General features: G+C 36.1%; 1 protein-coding gene across 9 annotated transcripts in view; it reads left to right on the top strand.

Moving 5' to 3' along the window:
• Window positions 1-25,293, top strand: part of ELP4 (elongator acetyltransferase complex subunit 4) — a 240,597-nt gene that overhangs the window by 49,182 nt on the left and 166,122 nt on the right. For 8 of the 9 annotated variants that reach the window (XM_004418554.2, XM_087433049.1, XM_087433045.1 and 5 more), the window contains exons 4-5: window positions 12,707-12,838; window positions 20,124-20,263. In XM_004418554.2, the coding sequence (XP_004418611.2) occupies window positions 12,707-12,838; window positions 20,124-20,263 (272 nt within the window). The remainder of the gene's footprint in view (window positions 1-12,706; window positions 12,839-20,123; window positions 20,264-25,293) is intronic. The other variant, XM_087433047.1, reaches the window with a different exon arrangement.

The raw sequence follows: 25,293 nt of genomic DNA, 5'->3' as shown, positions 1-25,293 counted from the left end.
TTTTTTGATCCATCCATTTTAGAATGTACTGTTAATTCTCTGTTATGTAAGATAAAGTTCTCACAGCTATCTTTTGCCATCTCTCCTCCCTTCAACTTATCTCTTGTTAGCTATAACTTACTTGCATGTTATTAATGATTACAGCTCTTAAATTCTGTAACTATAATTGAGTCTTCAGTACTTTGTCCATCAATTCATTTTACAAATTGAAAAAAAAAACCTTATTTAAAATTTATAAATATTTCACTTCGGAATCAGATAATATAATCGGATCCTTTGAAAAGGAAACGCCATCCTGTGTCACTAACCTAAACCTCTAGAAGGGGAAAGGAAAGTGGATTTCGTTTTGTACATTCCCTCAGTTGCTCAGAATCATGTCACGTGTTTAGTTCCTTCCTTTCTTCGCATGTAGCCGTTCCCTTTCTTCTGCTGCTTTTTATTCTCTCCCAGCATTTCCCCACAGTTTTACTGAGCTATGATTTACATGGAACATTGTGTTAGTGTCAGCTTCACAACATTATAATTTGATATATGTATATACTGCAAGATGATCACCACAATAAGTTTAGTTAACATCCATCATCTCACATAGTAACAAAATTTTTTTCTTGTAATGAGAATTTTAAGATCTATTTTCTTAGCAACTTTTCAAATATACTGTGCAGGATCATTAACCATAGTCACCATGCTGTACATTATATCCCCAGGATTTATTTATCTTATAACTAGAAGTTTGTACCTTTTGACCACTGTCACTCATTTCTCCCACCCCTACCTTGGGCAACCACCAATCTGTTCTCTGTTTCCATGAGTTTGCTTTTTTTAGATTCCACGTATAAGTGAGATCATATGGTGTTTGTCTGTCTCTCTCTTTCTCTCTATTATTTCACTTAGCATAATGCTTTCAAGATTCATCTATGTCACAAATGGCAGGATTTCCTTCTTTTTATGAATACTGTTCCATTATATGTATGCCGAATTTTCTTTATTCATCCATCGATGGACACTTAGGTTGTTTCCATGTCTTGGTTGTTGTAAATTATGCTGTAGTGAACATGGGAATGCAGATATCTGTTTGAGATACTGATTTCATTTCTTTCAGATATGTATCCAGAAGTGGGATTGCTGGATCATATGGTAGTTCTCTTTTTAATATTTTGAGGAACCTCCATACTGTTTTCCATAGTGGCTTTTACATTCCCACCAACAGAGTAAGGGTTCTCTTTTCCCCACCTCCTCGCAAGCACTTGTTATCTCTTGTCTTTTTGATGACAGCTGTTCTCACAGGTGTGTAAAGTAAAATAAAATTACCTTTTTAGGCCTGCCCCGTGGCTTAGCGGTTAAGTGCGCGCGCTCTGCTGCTGGCAGCCTGGGTTCGGATCCCAGGCGCGCACCCATGCACCGCTTGTCAGGCCATGCTGTGGCAGCGTCCCACATAAAATGGAGGAAGATTGGCACGGATGTTAGCTCATGGCCAGTCTTCCTCAGCAAAAAGAGGAGGATTGGCATGGATGTTAGCTCAGGGCTGATCTTCCTCACAAAAAAAAAAAAAAATTACCTTTTTATTTTATAGTTGATAGAAGATATATATATCTTCATTTTTATTGTTGTTACCAGTTTTTTATTTTTACACTTTCTACTTCTTTATTCGATTCCTTTTTTATATTGCTGAATTGTATCTTCAGATAATTTTTTCAGAAAAGATTTGTTGTAGGTAAGCTTTTGAAACACTATACGCTTTAAAGAAAAATTATATTTTGTGCTTACAGTTAATAGATAATTTTCCTGGATGGAGAATTCCAGGTTCAATATCGGTTTTCCTCATACTTTGCAGACATTGTTCCATTGTCTTCTGAAATCAAGAATTGCTGAGTATTTGATGCTAGTCTGTTCCTCTTTCATTTGTAAGTGGTATATTTTCCCCCCTTTTAAAGCTTTTGGGCTTTTACCTTTATCCCTGGAATTGTGAAAGACATGACAATGTTTTATGGGTCTTTTTTCCTTTCAGCCAGCTTACTTCTTAGCATATTTCAATTTGAAAAACTATGTCATCAGCTCCATAAAAATTTTTTCTATTATTTCTTTGATTTTTTAAAATTAAATTTTGATTATGTAGGTAGTTCATAAATAGTATACATTCTCCTTTCTACAAATTACAGCATCACAAGTAAAGCTAAACTCACATGCCCCAAATTCCATTTATTCCCCTTCTCCCACCCTCAAAGAAGTTAACTGCTGTTAGGAGAGTGGTGTGAATTCTTCCAAACAAATAATACATACGTATACAAATATGTGATAAACCATTTTGATTTGTGCATATGGTTTTTCTCACTAGATTTATTGATGTATAATTTATATATAATAAAGTTTACCGATTTTATTGACAATTCAATGAGTCATGATAAATGTCTACAGTAACCACCCCCACAGTCATGACATGGAACGTTTCCATCGCCTCAGAAATGTCCCTGTTTGTGGTCAGATTTCTCCTCCTACCACTTAGCCCCTGGCACCCTCTAATCTGCCTACCAGCTCTATAGTTTGCCTTTTCCAGAGTTTCATATATGTGGAATCACAAAATACATGTAGTATTTTGTGTCTGGCTTCTTTCTCATAACGTAATGCTTTTCAGATTAACTGTGTTCCTATATGTATCAGTAGAATTTCTTGCTTTTACTGCTTTTATTAGCTGTTCGCCAGTTGATGGATGTTTGAGTTGTTTCCACTTTTTGACTATTAAATGATGTTGATGTGAACATCCACGTACACATCTTTGTTTGGACGTATGTTTTTGTTTCTTTTGGGTAAATACCCAGGAAGAGAATTGCTGGGTCATATTGAAAGTGAATGTTCAATTTTTAAAGAAATTTTCAAACTCTCAAAAAGCAGCTGTACAATTCTGCTTTCCCACCAGCAGTGTATAAGAATTCTAGTTGCCTATTTCCTTTGTAACATTTGGTGTTATCATTTTTAAAATTTTGTGTTAACAATTCTAGTGCGCACGTAGTGATATCTCATTGTGGTTTTAATTTGCATGTTCCTAATCACTAATGATGTTGAGCATCTTTCCATGTGTTTACTTGCCCTCCATATACCTTTTGATGAAGTGTCTGTTCAATTCTTGTCCATTTTTTATTGGATTGTTTATATTTTTATCATTGAGTTGTAAGTGTTCTTTTTATATTCTGGATACAAGTCCTTTACCAGATATATGTTTGGCAAATATTTTCTCCCAATTTATGGCTTGCCTATTTGTTTTCTTAGCAGTGTCTTTTGAAAACATTATTTTTTACTTTTATGAAGTCTGGTGTCTCAGTTTTTTATTTTATATTTCATGCTGTGTTTTTGTCCTAATTAAGAAATACTTGAATAACCCAGGAGTTGGCAAACTTTTATTTAAAGGGCTACATAGCAAATATTTTTGGCTTTGCAGGCCATATGGTCTCTGTTGTAACTACTTGATTCTGCTATTGTGGCACTAACGCAGCCATAGACTATTCCTAAGCGAATGGGCATGGTTGTGTTCCAGTAATAAAACCTTATTTACAAAAACAGGAAGCTGGTTGGGTTTGACCCACAGGCCATAGTTTGCTGACCTCTGAAATATCTCAAAACCACCAAGATCTTCTCCTTTGTTGTTTTCTGAGAATTTGTTGTTATCTCTTCCCTATTGAATTGCCCTGGCACCTATGTAGAAAATCAGTTAAGTAAATATACGGATCTCTTCCTCAACTTTCTTTTCTGTTTCATTGAGCCATATGTCTGTCTTACATGGACTCCATTTTTCTATTTTTATAAGGTCTTGAAATCAGGTATTTTCAAGTCCTCCAATTTTCTTCTTTTGCAAAGTTGTTTTGGCTATTATAGGGCTTTTGCATTTCCTTATAAATTTTAGATTCAGCATGTCAGTTTATATGAAAAAGTTTGCTAGAATTGTTCTTTTTCTTCCCCAGTTATTTTTTTACATATGTCCTTTGTTTTTGGTAGTTTCTGTTGCTATCTTCAGATTCATCATTCTGTGGTCTGCTCGTGTCATCTCCTCTCCATATTGTTATGAACTTATTCTCTTTTGTTTATTTTACTGTCATTTTAATGAAATTTTTGTTTGTAATGAGTTCGTTTGTAATCACTGCTAAGAAAAATTATACTTTCCATTTCTATTAAGTAAATTTTTATTGGGTATCCAAATGTGCAAGTTACTACTATAAGCCAAGGAGAAAGCAATGGTAATGACTTGGAGGTAGAATTCTCAAGACTTCTGAATATGCACACATTGTCCACTTTGTAAGAGAACAGTATGAAATAAAGTTCAAAGGGTAGTCATGTCTTCTTTGTGAGCTATTTAAACGGATACATCCTGTGGATACATCCTGTCAGGAACCAGGAGACGGAACTAAATCATCTTGAATGAATGAGAAAATAATTGTAGAGAAAGTAAGGAAGAGGAGAAGCTGAGAGAAAGGGAGAAAAGAAGAATGAAAGACGATAACTTGATTTAATATCCTTTGAGTTTGACGTGCAGTGGAACATTCAGGTCAACTATCCAGAAGGCATTTAAAATCTAGGCCTAGAAATTGGGGGAATGATTGGAAATAGAGACTTGCTAACCATCATTTTTTTCTCCATCAAACATTTACTGAATGCCTACTGTGTGCCAGAAAGTATGTTATGGACTGAATGTTTGTGTCCTCCCAAAATTCATGTCCTTCTTGCATGCAAAATACATTCGTTCCAACCCAATAGTCCCAAAAGTCTTAACTCATTCCATCATCAACTCTGAAGTCTGAAGTCTCATCTAATTATCATCTAAATCAAGTATGGATGGAACTTGAGATATGGTCTGTTCTGAGACACAGTTTCCTCTCCAGCTGTGAACCTGTGAACCTGTTAAACCAGACAAGTTAGGTGCTTCCAAATACAATGGTGGGACAGGCATAGGAGGGACATTCCCATTCCCAAAGGGAGAGATCAGAGGGAAGGAAGAGTAATGGATTCCAAGCAAGTCCAGAATGTAGCAAGGCAGATTCCATGAGATCCTCAGGCTTGTGAATAAACTGCTTGGTTTTAGAGTGCTGCCTTCTAGGCCCCTTGGGGCTGGGCAGGGCACCACCCACAAGGCTCTGCTGATCTGCCATCCACCCTTTGAAACCAAGGTGGAGGCAACCTTGGCCCCCAGGCCTCTGCATTCTGGGCCTGTAATGGGAGTGGCAGCCCTGATGATCTCTGAATCACTTTTGGGGTCCTTCTTCCCTTTTCTTGCAGGATAGCTCCTATTTGAAGCCAAACTGCTTAATGGTCAAGTCCTGTAAAATCCAAGTCCAACAGCCTTCCTTAATTCCATCTTGTCTGTTGCCTTTGGTTCAGACTGGCAGTGTGTCTGCTAGTATAATCCCATCTCTGTTCTTGGCTCTGCTGAGATGGCTAATTAAGTCCATGAGTCATACCCACAATCTCTTTATTAAATGGTTGTTCAGCCACTCCCTAAGTTCTCTTCAGAACAAGCTTTTTCATTTTTTACAATATGGATAGGCTGAGAATTTCCTAAATCTTCAAGTTCTGATTTCTTTTTGCTTCACAATTGCTTCTTTAATTCATCTCTCTCCTTTTGCATTTTACTATAAGCAGTCAGGAGGGACCAAGCCACTCCTTCAAAACTTTGCTTAGAAACCTCCTCAGCTAAATAGCCAGTTTCATCATTTGCAAGTAATGCCTTCCACAAAATACTAGAACACAATTCAGCCAAGGTCTTTGCCACTTCGTAACAAGGATTGCCTTTCCTTCAGTTTCCAGTAATATACTCCTTATTTCTGTTTGAGACTTCACTGGAATCACCCTTAACGTCTGTATTTCTAGCGTGCATCTCAGAACTCTTCCAGCCTCTACCTATTACCCAATTCCAAAGCCACTTCCACATTGTTAGGTATTTGTTACAGCAGTACCCTATTTTTGGTACCAAAATCTGTCTTAGCTTGGGCTGCCATAACAAAATACCATAGACTGGTGGCTTAAACAACAGAAACTTATTTTCTCACAATTCTGGAGACTGAGAAGTCCAAGATCAAGGTACCAGCCAATTTAGTTCCTGGTAAGTACTCTTCCTGGCTTGTAGATGACTCCCAATGTGTTTAAGCATCGTCTCCCTAGAAGTCGCCGTCATCCTACCCAGATGGACGGCTTCCTCTCAAGGCAGTCTGCACAACTGTTATTCTGGCACTTCCCTTCATCGTCCTAGCCATTGCCCTGACTTTGCTCCTGGTGGAGCACATCCTCTTGTAACTTGAAAGTGAATGAAGGTAGAGAGGAGATGTGAGGTATAGAGATTTTTAAGCTTTGCATGTCTGAAAATGTCTTAATGCTACCCTCAGATTTAACATTAGTTTGGTTGAATATAGGATACAAGGCTGGCAATAACTTTCCCTCCGAAAAGTCAGAGTTGCTGTAGCAGTTTGTTGACATTCATATTCCCGATTTGTTCCACCTAACACCTGCAAGCTTTTCAGATGTTTTCTTTTTCCCCTCTTGTTCTGAAATGTTGGAATTATATGCTTTGGTGTATGTCTCTTTTCATTCATAGTTTGAGGACTTAGTAGGATTTTAAATCTCAAGTCTATTTTTCATTTCTAGAAATTTGTCTTAGATTATTTCTTTGGTATTTTCCTCTATTTTCTCTGTTTCTCTGTCTAGAAATCTTTTTATGGTGTCAACCTCCTGGACTGATTCTCTGAATATTTTCTTTTCTCTCTCATTTTCTATCTCTTTAAGAGGCAGTATAGCAGAATGTTGAGACTGAGTGATAGAGCAAGACTATCCAAACTGAAGTCCTGGCTCTGCCATTTACTTACTTTGTGACCTTCAACAAGTTAAGTAACCTTTGTGCTCCAATGTCTTCAACTATAAAATGGATTTAATGATAGTGCTTACTTCTTAAGATTGTTTTAAGGATTAAATATGTTAATTGTGTCAAGTGTCTAGAATAGTGCCTGGCGGTTGGAAAGCACTTCAAAACATGTTAACTACTGTGATTTTTTTTTCATTATCATTGCTATATTTATCATCATTATTGTTCTTTTATTCTGAGAGATTTGACCAACTGGATCTTCTAGAACTTCTGGTCAATTTTTTCAAATCTGCTATTACATTTTTAATTTCTAGAAACTCTCAGGTTTTTTCTAATTGTTTCCTTTTGCTGAAGTGTTTTTTTTATACACCATCTCATATAATAGATACTACTTTTTATTCTTTTTGAAGTTTTTATCTCTTTCTGGCAGTGTTTCTGTTTCCTACTCGTTTGTCTTGGTCTTTGAATTCCATATTACATGCTTTTCTCAAATATCTGATAACTTGGCTGTCCTTTGATATGGAACAGTGAGAGACTAGAAAGCTAATTGGCAGTGCTGTGTATTTGGGCACATTACTTGTGGTCTGGGTAGGTTGACTGTAAGCTTAGCTAGTGATGTCTCCCTAAAGGTGTTTTCTCATAATACTGTCAGTATCCCGAGGGAGGAATGCTCTAATCTCCCAGTCTCCTGCCTGTTCTGCTTAAGGATGGCTTCTGGCCTTCTGAGAGCCAGCAGTGGGAGCCAACTGTGTGTGTGTGTGTGTGTATAGGGGGAGAGGAAGTTGTCTTAGTTACCCTGTCTTCAGTGCCATGTCTCACCCCTGCCCTCTGCAGTGCTTCTACTTCCAAAGTTTATCTAACTTAACCTCCTTTTCTCCTGCGCAGTGGGGGAGGAATAGTATCCTGGCTCTTAGCGGAAAATACTTCCTTACTCTGACTTTTCCTTTTAGAGATTTTCAACCGTTCCTTCTGTTTTCACAGAAGACTATTGCTTCTTGCTTTCTGAAATTATTGGCTTGTTTTGCAAGTATACCAATTGTTAAGATCTGTTAAAGGCAAATGGCAGAAACTGGGGTGTTTGTTATTCTGTATTCTTTTCTGTGTGTTTTATATATCTCATAGAAAAAAATCATAATTTGAGATACAAAGGATTTATGTTATAAACAACAATGTCTATCATAGCATTCTTGGACTGCAAACAACCTAAAGGTCCAACAGTAGGGAAATGATAAACTGAATTTTAATTAAGGCATATAATATAATACTATAAAGCCATTGAAAATCTTATTTTTGAAAAATTATTAAATGTGGAAATGCTCACAGTATCATAAGTTAAAAATGTAGAATACAAATAATATACATTGTAATGTGTATAATATGCATTTTGTAAAATATATATACACACACACACACACATATACATCTATATGTGTGTGACTGGACACATTCTTTTTGAATGCACATGGAACATTCTCCAGGATAGATTACATATTAGGCCACAAACAAGTCTCAATAAATTTAAGATTAAAATAATATTGAGCATATTTTCTGACCCAGTGGTGTAAAACTAAAAATCAACTACAAGAAGAAAGCTGGAAAAGTCACAATATGTGGAGATTAAACAAAAAGCTACTGAACAACCATTGAGTCAACAAAAAAATCAAAGGAGAAATAAAAAAATACCTGGAGACGAATGAAAGTGAAAATGTGACATAGCAAAATCTATGGGATACAGCAAAAGCAGTACTGAGGGGGAAATTTATAGCAATACAGGTTTCCCTATCTCAAAAAACAAGAAAAATCTCAAATAAACAATCTAGTAATACACCTAAAGGAACTAGAAAAAGAAGAATAAATGAAGCCTAAAATTAGTAGAAGGAAGGAAATTTGAAAATCAGAGCAGAAATAGATGAAGTAGAGACTAAAAAGACAATAGACAAGACCAATGAAATGAAGAGCTGGTTCTTTGAAAAAATAAATAAAATTGGCAAACCTTTAGCTAGACTTAACCAAGAAAAAAAGAAAGAAGGCTCAAATAAAATCAGAAACAAAAGAGGAGAAATTAGAACAGATAACACAGAAATACAAAAGATTATAAGAGAATACTATGAAAAGCTATGCACCAACAGATTGAATAATCTAGACGAGATGGATAAATTCTTTGAATTTTACAGCCTTCCAAAACTGAATCAAGAAGAAATAGAGAATCTGAATAGACCTATCACTAGTAAACAGATCGAAACAGTAATCAAAAACCTCCCCAGAAACAAAAGTCCAGGACCAGACATCTTCCCCAGTGAATTCTACCAAACATTCAAAGAAGATTTAATACCTATCCTTCTCAAACTCTTCCAAAAAATTGAAAAGGAAGGGATGCTTCGGAACTCATTCTACAAGGCCAACATTACCCTGATACCAAAACCAGACGAGGATGACACAAAAAAAGAAAATTACAGGTCAATATCACTGATGAACATAGATGCAAAAATCCTTAACAAAATATTAGCAAATCGAAAACAACAATACATTAGAAGGATCATACACCAGGGTCAGGTGGGATTTATTCCACAGATGCAAAGATGGTTCAACATTCACAAATCAGTCAGCGTGATACACCACATTAACAAAATGAAGAATAAAAATCATGTAATCATCTCAATAGATGCAGAGAAAGCATTCAACAAGATACAGCATCCATTTATGATACAAACTCTGAGTAAAATAAATATAGAAGGAAGGTACCTCGACATAATAAAGGCCATATATGACAAACCCACAACTGACATCATACTCAATGGTAAAAAGCTGAAAGCTATCTTTCTAGGAACAGGAATAAGACAAGGATACGCACTCTCACACCTCTTATTTAGCATTCTATTGGAAATCCTAGCCAGAGCAATTAGGCAAGAAAAAGAAGTAAAAAGGATCCAAATTGGAAAGGAAGAAGTAATACTGTCACTACTTGCAGATGACATGATTTTATATATAGACAACCCTAAAGAATCCACCAGAAAACTATTAGAAATAATAAATGAATACAGTATAAGTTGCAGGATGCAAAATCAACATACAGAAATCAATTGCATTTCTATACACTAACAACGAAATAGCAGAAAGAGAAATCAAGAATACAGTCCCGTTTTCATTCACAACAAAAAGAATAAAATACCTGGGCGGGCCTCGTGGCTTAGCGGTTAAGTGCGTGCGCTCCGCTGCTGGCGGCCCGGGTTTGCATCCCGGTGGTGCACTGACACACTGCTTCTCCGGCCATGCTGAGGCCGTGTCCCACATACAGCAACTAGAAGGATGTGCAACTATGACATACAACTATCTACTGGGGCTTTGGGGGAAAAATAAATAAGTAAAATTATTAAAAAAAAAAAAAAATGAATAAAATACCTAGGAATAAATTTAACCAAGGAGGTGAAAGACCAGTACACTAAAACTGTAAAATGCTGTTGAAAGAAATCAAAGAATACGCAAAGAAATAGAAAGATATTCTGTGCTCATGGTTTGGAAGAATTAACATAGTTAAAATGTCCATAGTTCCTAAAGCAATCTGCAGATTCAGTGCAATCCCTATCAAAATTCCAACGACATTTTTCACGGAAAGAGAACAAAGAATCCTAAAATTTATATGGAACAACAAAAGACCCTGAATAGCCAAAGCAATCCTGAGCAAAAAGAACAAAGCTGGAGGCATCACGATCCCTGACTTCAAAATATACTACAAAGCCACAGTAATCAAAACAGCATGGTACTGGCACAAAAATAGACGCACAGATCAATGGAACAGAATCAAGAGGCCAGAAGTAAACCCACAAATCGATAAAGAGCTAATTTTCGACAAAGGAGCCAAGAAAATACAATGGAGAAAGAAAAGTCTCTTCAATAAATGGTATTGGGCAAACTGGACAGCCATATGCAAAAAAAAAATGAAAGTAGACCATTATCTTACATCATACACAAAAAATTAAAGTAAAATGTTAATTTTTAAATTATTAATAGCATTTTATTATGTACTATTTTATGGATGTATTTTTCCAGCATATCTGCATATTTGTGTACATACATAAGTGTTTGCTGGGAGTGTTGTTGACTTCATGTTAATAATTATTGTGGGGGAGGTTGGCTTTTTTATTTTTTTAACTTTATACCTGTCAAAATTATTATTGTGTCCCTGAAATTGGAAAAAAAATGTTAATCCAAATATTTATACTAAATTTTGCCTAATGTTGACAATAGAAAATGTGTGTCTCTGAGTCATGGTTAAGACAGTCATTTGACTGAATTCTCATAATGGAACATTTATTGAATGCTTAACCACGGCAGGCACCGTTCTCTGCGTTTTACATTTTTAACTCATTTATTCCTTATGACAACCCAGTGAAGTGAATACAGTGATCTCCATTTTTCAGACGACGAATGGACATAGAGAGGTGGTCAGGGTAACCACAGACACAGCTGCTTCTGTGTAAAGTCCAGATTTGGACCCACACAATCTGGTTGCAGGATTCAAACTCATAACCACTCTGCTGGGTTGTACTCTACGCCTCACAGATATTTATTTCCATCAGAAAAAGAAGTTACTCTATATTCTGTAAGATATTAATGCTTCGGTAGGATTGATGGATTCAAAGCTTAAATGATATAACTAATTTCTAATACTGGCATAAATTAAAGTGGGAATCTATTTGGAGCTCTTTCAGAAGGTGACTAAAATCTATGGTGACTGTGTTTTCCCGCTGATTAGTTGACATGATTCTAAGCATGAATAAATTTGATCTGGAAAAGTAAAAGTTACAGTTTAGACTAATTTAGGACATAGCACAAGATCACCTTTACTAAGCCCTGCCCCACGTTATCTTTATGATTCTGGCTGATACAAAACACAGTCACTGCCTGTGTTCTCCTTCTGCAGGAAACTTAGGTACTTTTTTCTTTGCATTGTTTCTGTAGTACCTCTTCACACACACACAAAAATGTTTCCTATATGTTTTTTGTAGCTGCTCAGTAGGTCAACCTTCAAAAGAGAAAAGGTGAAATTAGAATTCAATGTCTCTTCATTTAATCAGAGATTTTAAATTGTATTTTCATTGTTAAAAGAAGAGACATAGGCTTGCAGGTGCAAGACAAGCATTTGATGTGGGGAAAATCAGTGTCTTCATTCTTAGTTATTACTCCACCCATTATTTCGGTGAGTGAGTTTTTTGAATTCTAGAATTACAAATCAGTAAACAGATTGCACATGTGTTCATTTCTGCCTTGTGGCAAACGTAACAATACATGTAATATGTAAGTGCTAATTCTAGACTTTGCTTTAAGTGTATAAATTTAAAAAAATGAACATAGCCTCTTGTTGCAACAGCCTTTGATTTTTGTTAGTGTAAAAGTTTGAATATTTTCTTCAGATTCTAGTTCATTGCTAAAAAGTTAAACTTCACATTTAATATTATATATACCCGGGGCCTGCCCCATGGCTTAGCGGTTAGGTGACCGTGCTCCGCTGCTGGCGGCCCGGGTTCGGATCCCGGTCACACACCGACGCACTGCTTCTCCAGCCATGCTGAGGCCACATCCCACATACAGCAACTAGAAGGACATGCAGCTATGACATACAACTATCTACTGGGGCTTTGGGGAAAAAAATAATAAATAAAATTATTTAAAAAATAATAATAATATTATATATACCCTTTTCCTCTGTTTTAGAAATGTCTATATTGTCATGACTTTATGTTTGAATCAATTTCAAGGCATAAATTTTTAATACATTGGAAAGTTCTCGTATTGCTAATATTATGATTTAAGAAAATTGTCACGTTTTTTACCACAGATGCTCAATAATGTGTCATTTTGTTTTCTTAGGAACTTCCTGCACCGTTACTTAATGATAATTGTAAAAAAGAATTTGGTGAAGACGTATGTAATCATAAAACATCAGAATCTAATATTAAGATGAAAATAGCTTGGCGTTACCAGTTATTGCCCAAAATGGAGGCAAGTCAACATACAAACTATTTCTAAAATTTGAAAGTGTGATTGTTTTCGTTTTATAGAATCTCTTGTGGTATACCTGTGATTCTTTAAATGTGATACAATGTGTATTTATTTAAATAACTAGATATTTCATTTTTAGAGTATTTTATCAAGATGATATTTCTTAAAAATAAAATTATGGCAAATTGTTTTTTTACCAAAATAGATTATTTCATTTCTTTCATAATCTTCATATAGAATCTTTTATTCTAGGGTTGCAAGCCAGAGTATGTGAACTAATTAAACCATTTCTATGATTACCTATAAATATTCAATGAAAGTGGTGGTTGTCTGGAATTACTATTTTTATTCCTATACATTTCAACCATTACATTTTCAAACTCAGTTATCTGGTAACTTCACCTCCCCAAGATAGACTGAGAGACAGGACGTGAGGGGAAAATTTCTGAGAAGTCAAAACAGATGTCAGTAAGTGGGCAGTAAGTCTGCCCACTAAAGCTCATGAACTCTGCTCCTGGTGAAGGCTCTGTTCACTTATTACCTCCCTCATTTGATTGTTTACTTCATTCATTTTTCAGAACACTTTAATATCTATCAGACATTATCATACTGGTAGAAAAGAGGGGAATTCTATCTGAATAAGACACAATTCCTATAGTCCACCCTTTTCTAGTCTTCCCCAGTGATATCAGTGTTACCTTTCCCAGGGACAGAAGGATGTTCACAACACTCCTGAACTGCAAATGCCGAATTTGGTTTCCTGTTTCCACTGCCCCCACTGAATGCAGGGCAGACTGTCCATCAGAGTGCCCTCCTGCCAAGCTTAGACACAGCCTTAGAATTCTCTGCAGAGTGTTCTGGGTGGTCACTGCCAGTCAGTGAGAGTTAGTATGTGAAGCCTGCAGTATGAAATACAAACTTCTCAAGATTGTATGCAAGATCTGTACAGCCTAAGCCCAGCCCCCTCTCCCAGTCTCCTCCCAGAGTTTTATAAGTGTGCATATATAACACCACAGTGACTCATCCCGTGAGAAACGCTCCTTGTGAATGGCACATGTTTCTGCTGGTAACACTTTTTTCTCTTTCTTATCACCAACTCATCCTTCTCCAAGTGCAAGTGTTACTACCTCTTACAGCTTTCCATACTTAATTATCTAGTTTTTAATTATTGTTTCCATAGCACTTCATGTATTTTAAAGTACTTCTATACAGTATATTACAGTTAATTGTTAGTATAACTCTCCTCCACCAGACAGAATTCCCTATGAGGGCAGAGAGCCTATTTCATCTTCTCTTGTATCTCCAGCCTGTATTAATGCCCAGATACTCGGTAAATATTTAGTGAATGATGAATCTATTCATTCATTCAGGCAGCAAACACTGATTAAGCATCAGCTGTGTACCAAGGGTAAAGTATGTTGCAATAGGTGCAGACTAAGCAATGGTAGATTGTTCTAACTTAGAGGGGAAAGCTGTTTGAATAGTATGATCTTTAAGCTGTGATTTAAATGACTGTGAACAAGCTACAAACTGGAGAGAGGATATTTCAACTCATAGAATAAGGAATAAATTTTCCTTATATATAAAGGACTTCTAAAATAAATAAGGAATAGTCTACCAACTCAATTTTAAAAAACAGGCAAAAATATGAAAAGAAAATTTAGTTGGCTCTTAAACATACAAAAACAGATGCCCAATTTCAGTTACACTAAGAGAAATACAAATTAAAACTACACTGACCGGCCATTTTTCTCTTATCAGATTGTCGATAATCTAAAATGTTGGTAAGACACTAAATCAGCAAAGGTGAGGGGAAACTAGTACTCTCAGACTTTGTTGGTGGAAAACTTCTGTGGAGGGTAATTTGGTAGATCCATTAAAATTACAAAAACGTATACCCTTTGATCGTTTTGGAAATTTACATGACAAATATATTTTCTCAGATGTAAAATGAGATATATATGAGCTATTTATGCAGCATTTTTTTTAATAGCGAAAGATTGGAAATAACCTAAATGTCCATCAGTAAAGAGCTAGTAAATAAATTATGGTCTATGTGTACAGTAGAATACCATACATTTGTATTAAAAAATAAAAGGAAGCTCTGTGTAATCAGAAGTGGTTGCAGGCATAGCCTAGCTTGGATGTGACTGAGAACTGGGTACCAAAGGCTGGAGTAAATATTCTGCTCAGGAAAGTGTGAGTTGAGTGATAGAGATTAAAACAGACAAGGAATGTAGGACTAGCAGTTGAGAACCCTAAGGGCTAAGAACTTCATGTCTTTGATCTGGCAGGTTCATTTAAGAAACTGGGCTTAACCTCTTTTGTAAAGGGTGACTGTATTTTAACTTTTCTACTGCTGTGTTCTGCACGAGTCAATAATGAACATAAGCTCTAAGTTACATTTAGCTCTCTTGTGAAGACAATATGCCAATCCAGTTTTAGATTATATATCAATGTCTTCATTTCCTTTATTTTCACTCCCATCTCAGTTTGGTTTTGGTCTTTTCATTGGTTACTAACATTCTTCAAGTGAAATTGTCAGTGAAAATGCAAGTAACTGAAACTTAAGCCGTTTTTCTTACTGTTGGTTATGAAATCAGTTTAAAGTTGGGGAGAAAGTTCTTTGTTTCTTTATAATTCATTGCTCCTTTATGTATTATAATTGTAGATGCACTTTCTGCCCCTTTTACATAGAATTGTGCAGCTTATTCCGTTCTTCCTTTTAGAGGGTGGGATGTCTGCTTTGATTATCTATGGGAGCAAACCTCTCAGAGGTTCCATATTAACACACAAACCCATTGCTCAGTGTTCTAGGTTTACAGCTTGAGCGTTTTAAAGATTGTGATTCTTACAATGACTTCCCCAGATGACTTACTGTCCTATTTTCTCCAGGTCTTCACTAAAGTATCACTTGATCAGGAGTGTCTTCCTTTGTCACTCTGTATAAAATTAAACCCCTCTCCCCATCAACTCCTTCCACTGTCTTCTTGTTTATCCAGGGCACTCATCATCACCAGGCAGATAGTATAGCGTCTGTCTCATCCTACTAGAGAGCGAGCTCAGTGAGAGAAGGGACTTTGGGTCTTTTGTTTTACTGGCCTGTAGTGGGTGCTCAATAGTTATTTGTCGAATACATGAGCACATGAATTATATAGTATGTGAACTAAATGTGAAACTGACCTAAGTTGCATTAATTAATACAAATAAAATAATATTTTATTTTGAATTTACCGCCAGTGGTCAAACTTAAGATAACTAGTATTTACAAGTGAGTTCTGTCGAGTTTAGAAAATAGAGCCATCTTCTGGCTTCTTTGCATTTCTCTGAAATGTCAGCGGCATGCATATTCACCTGTTGCAGAAATCTTGTATATGGTGATTTACCAAGACTGGTAGACTTTGGTGAGCTCTCATCATCACCTCCTTTATAAGTCCAGACCTTACTTTGCCATTACCAGTTTACAAACAACAAAACTCTGGCTTTTCTTTATTTTACTTGGGACAAAATATAGTTAACACCATTATGAGTAGATTAAACACGTAGTCGATTATCAGAAATGCCTTTTAATATAGTTGTCACCAGGTCCTAAGCATGTAGTCGTATACCCATTTAGGAAATGCAAAAAAGGATAAGAGTGTGCATGCCAAAGTCAGTGGCAACAGATCAGTAGAGCACAAAGCAGCGCTTCTTCCAGTTGGAGGGGTGTGTAGTTTTAAAATGCCCCCATCCCTCGTCCTGTGATTTGGTTCTCTCGCCTAGGTGGACATGCCCTCTTCTTCCCCATACAGTCATCAACCTCTATTCCCTCTTCACCCCAAGAGTTGCTAGCCTACAGCACATTCTGAGACTTCATGTCTTCAGTATCGTAGAGCTCTGCTACCAAGGCCCACGCTGGCTCCAGCAGTTCACGACCATGCATTTGATCTTGCTTACAGTAAATCCTCATTACACTTTGGCTTTTTGTCGTGGTGGTTCAGCCACAACAGTCCTGTGATGGATGTGTGCATGTTGTACTTGACAGCAAATATCATTTTTTCAATAAGGCAAGGTAATTACAAAGGATAGAGATGGATCTTCTGATTCTTTAGTGAGTCGTGACACACGAATAATAATTAATACCATTTACATAGTGCTTTACAATTTACAAAATATTCATCACCAGTATTGCATTAGATCGCACAGCAGCCTAGTGAAATAGTTGTTATTAGCTCTAATTTCTGGCGGTTGAACTGAGCTCACAGTGGTTTAATAACGATTTGAGTTCTTGCTTTGTTACGCCATTGAGAAACAGAAAATGATAACAATGAAAGAAAATGTCTTATTTAGACTGTTTGTGGTGCAGCTTTTCTCTGAAAGTTTAGTTTCTTTCTGACACGCTGGAGGGAGGGTGGTATTGTTTTGTTGCTCTGTGCTCCTCCTGGCCCTGCCTCAGAGTTCATTTTCCTTTAGCACAGTGAATTTGTACTGAATCGTTCCATATTACTCTCTTCCACAGTTAACAATGTTAAAGTGTACTTTATGAATGTGAAGTAGAAGTTTTCATAATATAAAACTAAAGCAACGTATTCTTATCAAACTGAGTAAATGACTAGTTATTGATGATAGTTTGATTTTTTTTAATGCATCTTTTTTTGTGGAGTTGACAGTTTTTCATGGAGTATTATTATTAGATTTAAAGCATTTAGTGATTTTTTACAGGAAATACTTTAAGTCCTTTTTTTACAGGTCTAGGACTCAAAAGATTTCACAGCATGTCAAAAATCTGATTACATGTTAGTGTTATGTCTAGGGTAGAAAACTTACAAAATTATTTTTTCCTGTGAGAGTATACTTATTTTTCATTTTCATTTTTTATTGAAGGGTTAAACTTTTTCATCATTAAGATTTTTAGTCTACCTTTTGAATATTTTAGTTGCCATAGCTAATCTTAATTTCTAAAAAAATTAGTAACTTAATTGTAATAGGAAAAGCTTCCAAATTTATTTTCACATTTTAATGAATTATTTGTGTTCTATATGTTAACTGTCACAGCATGAAATCAATTTTCTGCCTTGATCATTCCCAGATCTGAGATTTCTATCACATTAATATTATAATTAGAAACGTTAATAGAGATGGCAACTTAAAAAGCATGCTTTGCTTCTTGGCAATTTAGCATATTTCTCTGAGAGCATAGGACTTCAAGAACCTTCAGTCCACTAATAAATTTATTAACAAACTTAAAAGAAGCGAAAGTCTCTCTTTCTTTCTGTCTCCCCATGGCCAGTCTGCTAAAATAGATTATTCATGCTTATTTGATTCAGGTAGGCTTTTGCAAGCTTCCCTACTAGGCCTGGGAATGTGGTACATTGAGGCCTTTTCAGAGGCTCTGACATAGACCAAGCTTTTATTGCATGGTTTTTTATTATTACCAAATCCTGGTCTCCACCCAGTTTGTAGGCACTCTTCTTATTCTTTTGAATCAGGAAAGGTTATCACCTACCTTAATCCATGCAGCAGCGTGGATTAAGGACACCAGTGTGCCCCAGGATTCTCAAAGAGGATCCTGGAAACTTCTTGTTTCTTCTTTTTTGCTGTCTTTACTAAATTCTATTGGGCCTTAGGAGGATTTGCATCTGAAATGGGCAACCTGGTGTTTTTCTCAATGAAGACATCAGATCAAAGTTCAGTTAGTCAAGGCCTTTCTAAAACATTAAGGGGGCTTGGACTTACACAATAAAAAGATGAGCTCTAGCAGAGATTGCAGTAAAAACATTCTGAACTATAATCCGGATAAAGAATAGATTATAGGCCAAAGAACAGACCTTGGTTAAATTGCTTTAGACTAATAACTTTACATTTAAAAACTTTACACCCTATTCTTAAGAAACATATTTTAATGTCACATAATTTATTTGTCAAAACTTTCACGGTAAATAGATAAATCATGTTTTGGGAACAATAATGCTGTGTATATTGCATTGAAAAGATTAGATTGAGCTAATTGATAGGTCTCTTCATTACTGAAAATAAACAGTACCTAAGGGAGGGATGAACAGTCATTTTATTTAGAAAATAAGTGTCAAACCCACAGACTCTGAATTTGAGGATAATGTTTCTATTAGACTTCACTTTTTTTTATTCTAACTGTATAATTTGATGTTTCTAGGCATTTAAGAACATGAATCTTTGAAGTCTTAAAATGCAAATATCTAGCATGAAGCAAGTGTCTGTTTCTTATCTAAATTACAAAGTTGTGAGTTACCTAGTAAACGAAGTTAAGAACCTACTGTGTATAGTTCTTCAATTTCTGCAGAGATTATCTAGTTTTGTTGAATGTTCTAAAACTTGTCTGTTTTTTAACATTCAGAACAGTGGAAATTATGTAAATTTAGATCAGAGATTTCATTAGGAACTGTTGCCAGGTGGAATCTGTTAGTAGTTCAGCTTTAGATAGAGGTGTACATATATTTCTAATGTGCTGAATGAAAGAATCAGCCCGGAGTGCGTTCACAGCAGTATAACAAGAATGCTACAGTCCTAGGTTTTTACTATCCTATGTAAATAAATTCAGCATCATTAGTTATTAGTTTCTTATGAGAAAGATAATTTGTTGGAGAAATTGTTAGTAGAGAGCACAAAAGAGGAATTACGAATGAACTAATGATTATGCCAGATTTCTGATTTATCTAATGTAGCTTATGTACATTCTCCCGCTTTATCATGTGCCTTGTTCCCATCTGGAGTACCCAGTACATTTTATACTATAAGCCTAATTTTAAGTTTGTAAGAAAATTTGAATATATATACACACTGTCTTGTGAGAATTTAGTTTTAAAATGGTGCTCAGTTTAATGTATTTAAATAGCTAGTTTCTTTTGGGCCCCTCAGCAATGACTTAACTTTGGCTTAAGTTTTCATTAGTTCTTAGCAAGTGCATATTTAATTTGTCAATAAAACCTGAAATCTTTAAAAAATAATTAAGACATGTATATTAAATTTTTGAACTTAGGAAGGTATACAGTATAGTAAAAAAGCAAAGAAGTGTTTAAATTCTTATCAAACTTAGGGAACCACCAGCAGGGAAGAAACATGGGAGATGAAAAGGTTGATTTCTAACTATTGAGAATTTAAAATAATAACAGTTGTTGTATGCTCCTTTGAAATTTAATGTCTATGTATATCAGCTCTTATTAGCATTAAAATGTATAAATATTTCAGTGTTTTGCTGAATGTAGGACAAATAAATGGTGGTTTAAAAAAACAGTAATTTTTAAACAACCAATATGGGTTTTCTTAACAGGCTGGACCAGTATCGTCTTCAAGATTTGGTCACTATTATGATGCATCAAAAAGGATACCACAGGAACTAATTGAGGCTTCAAAATGGCATGGATTTTTTCTCCCAGAAAAAATGTCTTCCACTCTTAACGTAGAATCCTGGTAAGTTAATGACCCAATTCTGATTTCAAAGGTTAATAGATGCATTTTTACCATATTCTTTGGAAGAATGCATATCTAAAGGTACATGTCCTAATAATAAATGTTAGTTTTCTACATAATTTGCGCCTTGAAAAGTCTGGATACCAAATTTACAATACCTGCTGTTTTTATTTTCAAGAAAATGTGGAATGGTTCTAAATCAGGGTCTTTTAGCCCTAAATGCAAATAGATACCCAAGTATTACTTATTCATAACAAGAGCAGTGAAAATGGCATAAAGTAATGCTGTTGCCCCATGTTTTTCCATAAGTGCTCTTTCAGAAAGTAAACAAGTATATATTTTCCAATATTTTATTTATTAAGGCTTTATATTTCTAGTTATGCTGTAAATAAAACAATCTGTATTTTTTCAGTTACTTAAGGGAATTTAGGGTTTTAATTTTACAATGAAGAGTTTTGAGTATTAAACCAATACATGTCTGTAGTGCTACTAACTTTATCATGGCAAAACTCTGAAAATTATAGTGCTTGACATTGAATGATTTATAAAGTGTTAAGAATATTTAATTTCAATTTTTTTTGCAGTTGGATCAGGGAAGGTAATACATAGAATAGGCTGTTGCCTCTATTTTCTTTCATACTGTAAAACCATTATTTTCAAAGTAAGATGAGTTATTAAATGGAGATTTAATAGACAGGAAGTTGTGAATGGAAATAACTTAAAAATCTAGAGTCTCTTTTCCAGAACTATTACCTGAGAACTTAGTGAAGACTATCCTATTTATTTTTATTAAATCTGTTTCAAAAAAAAAAAATGCTTCGCTTCGTTATGGTGTTCTTCGGTCTTTGGCTGGAGACTTACCAAAAGTGGTGCTTTGATGCTGTCTTAGTATTAACAGCTACCATCCATGAATGACTGGTATGTATCAGTCATACTGCTGTGCCCTTCACATTTGTTGTCTAGTGTGATCCTTCTGCCGACCCTATAAAAGTGTGTATTCCATTTTGCAGAAGATACTGAAGTTCTCAGAAGTGATTTATCTGAGGCTCAACTATTAGGTGATAGAGCCAGGATTAACCTAAGTCAGACCCCTCTCTCTTTGGTTTTGCTTTACTGCTTCAGAAGATTTTGGTGTCTTTCACCTTTGCTTCTCTGTGTTATGAAGGAAAGAGCACGGATAAAGAAATTAAAAAATCTGGTTCTGATACTGAGTCCATCCTACTGTAAACCTTGGGCAAGTCCCTTAAATTCAGTGAAAATAAATATCCTCCCGTGAAAAATGGGGAGGGCAGGGATAGGAGTCAGAATACCACCTGTCCTACCTATACCACTAATTTTTTGTTAAGTTTGAATGATTATATCGATTATCCTGTACTAGTTCCTAATTTTTGCCATTCACTGAACCAGACATACATATACATAGACGTTTGGGAAATAGGTCAAAATAATTTTTCGGTGATTTCCCAAGTAGTAAATGGTGGAACCCAGATTCAAAGTCAGTTCTTTCTGACTCAAAAACCTATATTAGCAATAGTGCTGTACTGCCTCCATTCATGGAGTGCTTAGGCAAATAAAAAATGTAAAATATGCATTAAGTATGATGTAAGGAAATGAAAATAATATGGTGTTACTTGTGTAATTAAAAAAATATTTTAAGGAAAAACCTTTTTTAAGCCAGAAGGTACAAGGTGTTTTTTATTCATTCAGCAACTAAAAGGAGGAGGGAATTAACATTTGTTGAATACCTGTTCCGTGTTGGGCCCTGTTCCAAGCATTTGACTGTGGGATGTCTCATTTAATCCTCCCAACAAGCCTCCAAGTGATGCAATATGATCCTCCTTTTATACGGAACTTGAGGTCAGAGCAGCTTTCACACTGTTGCAGGCTGACACCCAAGCCCAGGTCTCCAAAACCTCTGCTCTCCTCCGTCCCTGACTGTCTCCCCCGACTGTCCGGTGAATGCACAGCACACGGAGTTGCGTGCCAGAAAAATGGCACCTTGATCGGCTGTGAGGATGTAGTCCTACAGGCTTTAAAATATATTTTTTCAGAATATTTTTTGAAAACTAGCAGTTTTGCACAGAATAGGAAAATTTATAGATTTTAATTATCAAGGCAGTATTTCATTTCATAGTAGTTAACTGATAATTCATTTATTTCATATTAAACTTAAATGCTTAATTAAATATAATTAAACTTTAAACATGTAATTAAATTAATTTTGAAAATGGGTACTTTGCCATGTGAGATTTATTTTCATTTATGAAAAGTGTGTGCTCATTTCACTGAAATGAATTTTACTGGTTCGTTTATAAAACAATAAGGCTAAGCCTTACAGTTGTCTATACTTTTCCTGTAATTAAGACTAGAGGATATTGCTGTGTCCAGCTATCATATGTGAGGATGTAATATATAATTTCATAATTTGTAAAGGCAGTGTTGAAACATATAAAGATTTTTTTACAGTAAGAACTGAAGGTCGTTTAAAATTTGCATTAATTAATTTAAAATTTTGGGTAGGTTTGACTATGGAAAATGTTCATACATATAGTTTAAACTTTCAAAATAAAGCTTAGGTATAAAAAGCTGAGATGAATCACAATAATATCCATATGATTTTGTTTTGATATTTCACTGCCATAAAGCAGATAATCTGAGTCACAATACAATGATAGGAAAACTGATTTTGAGAATAATTCTGTAGTCTAAATTTTCAAAATTTGATGCTGTTTTGAATTAAGCTTTGCTAACAGGTGTGCCCAAGCACAGTTCTGCCTCCTCACTAGAAAGATACTGCCATTTTTCAGGGTATGGATGGTGTCTCAACTTTCTTATTTATTAACAAATCTACTAACATACTGCTTAACCTACTGTCACAGACTGAAGGTTTGTGTGCCCTCAAATTCATATGTTGGAGCCCTAATTCTCAGTGTGATGGTGTTTGGAGATGGGGTTTTAGGAGGTAATTAGGGTTAGATGAGGTCGTGAGGTGGGTCCCTGGTCTAATAGGATTGGTGTCCTTAAAAAGAGGAAGAGAAGGCCGGCCCCATGGCATAGTGGTTAAGTTCACGCGCTCCACTTTGGCAGCCAGGGATTCTTGGGTTCGGATCCCAGGTGTGGGCCTGTGCACCGCTCGTCAAGCTGCGCTGTGGCGGCGTCCCACGTACAAATGAAGGAAGATTGGCACAGGTGTTAGCTCAGCAGCCATCTTCCTCAGCAAAAAGAGGAAGATTGGCAACAGATGTTAGCTCAGGGCCAATCTTCCTCACAAAAAAAAAAAAAAAGAGAGAGAAAAAAGAGGGAGAGACACCAAACTTCCCTCTCCTTGAGCACACACCCAGGAAAGGCCAGGTGAACACACACTCAGGAAATACCACGTGAGCACACACCCAGGAGAGGCCACGTGAGCACATAGCGGGAAGGTGGGCAGCCAAGGGGAGAGCTCTTACCAGACACCAACCGTGCTGGCACCTTGGTCTTGGACTTCTGGCCTCTAGAACTGAGACAAAATAAATTCCTGTTGTTTAAGCCACCCAGTCTGTGGTATTTTGTTATGGGAGCCCAAGCCAAGTAATATATCTACTATATTGTAAATGTTACTTTTTTAATGATAGATATGTCAGGTCTTGAATAGTGAGTTGACATATAGTTGGTAGTAAATAGAATGAACTTGTTTCGATATGTTTCTTTGAAATTTAAGATTTTGCTTTTACGCATTTATCCTAACAATAGCTAGTAGTTTCTTGTATCAGCTAAAAGTTTTGTATGGATTAAGTTGAATGAACTGAATTCTGAGAGAACCAGTTATCTTTCTAGGAAAATTTCTAGAAGAAAATCAGTGGAAAGAGGAGGAGAAGAATACTTAAGATTTTAGAAGTCATCCTATTTTTCTTCTCCTGCCACGTCTCTCTGCCAGCTTAAGTGGAAGTTCTGTGTGAGCTTTCTGTACTATTTCCTTAGACAGTCATGGTTGTGCACCCATCTATTCCTACATACTTATGTTTATATTTCTGTCAGGATGCTTATCGTGTTACACTGTAATAGTTCGTCTTGGCTACATTCTGTCTTCCCTCTGAAAGCATTGGAAGTCCTTGAGGAAAAGGGGCATGCTTTCATCTGTTTATTCCCCGGGTCTGGGACACAGGTGTTGACTTAATAGTTGATGAATTAGTGGACCGGAGCACAAAGTATAGTAATAACTCAGATTAAGCCTTGTTCTTAACACCAAGATTTAGTGAGATGAAACCAAAGGGAAGCAGGGCCATGTAAGAGTATATGTTATTTCAAAAATACAGATCTCTTAAATTGAGAAGCAGAGAACCATAGTGTATTTAGAAGTTACAAGTAGAAAATTCACTCCTGAGGAAGGAATTTTGGAAGAGAGCTTCTAGGTAAGACTACAAGTTCAGAACAGAAGTCATAAGGTTATAGAAGTATACTATAAACTATTAAAAGGGTGTAGTGGGGCTAGCCCCGTGGCTTAGCGGTTAAGTGCGCACGCTCCACTACTGGTGGCCCGAGTTCGGATCCCAGGCGTGCACCAACACACCGCTTCTCCGGCCATGCTGAGGCTACGTCCCACATACAGCAACTAGAAGGATGTGCAACTATGACATACAACTATCTACTGGGGCTTTGGGGAACAAAAAAAAAAAAAAAGGAGGAGGATTGGCAATAGATGTTAGCTCAGAGCTGGTCTTCCTCAGCAAAAAGAGGAGGATTAGCATGCATGTTAGCTCAGGGCTGATCTTCCTCACAAAAAAAAAAAGGGGGGGAGTGTAGTGAGTGATATATTAATGCAAATCTCAGCACTGCGGAAAGGCAAGATGTATGTGTGACAGAAATAGAACAAAGAATACTAAAATTCATGTGGGGCAACAAAAGACCCCGAATAGCTAAAGCAATCCTGAGAAAAAAGAACAAAGCTGGAAGCATCACAATCCCTGACTTCAAAACATACTACAGGGGCCAGCCCCGTGGTGTAGCGGTTAAGTGCTCGTGCTCTGCTGCTGGCGGCCCAAGTTCGGATC

Source organism: Ceratotherium simum, chromosome 7, assembly GCF_057802395.1.
Source record: "Ceratotherium simum simum isolate JZ-2026a chromosome 7, ASM5780239v1, whole genome shotgun sequence".
NCBI classification, from domain to species: Eukaryota; Metazoa; Chordata; class Mammalia; order Perissodactyla; family Rhinocerotidae; genus Ceratotherium; species Ceratotherium simum.
The sequence above is the reverse complement of the archived record's forward strand: the minus strand, read 5'-3'. Positions and strand labels throughout refer to the sequence as shown.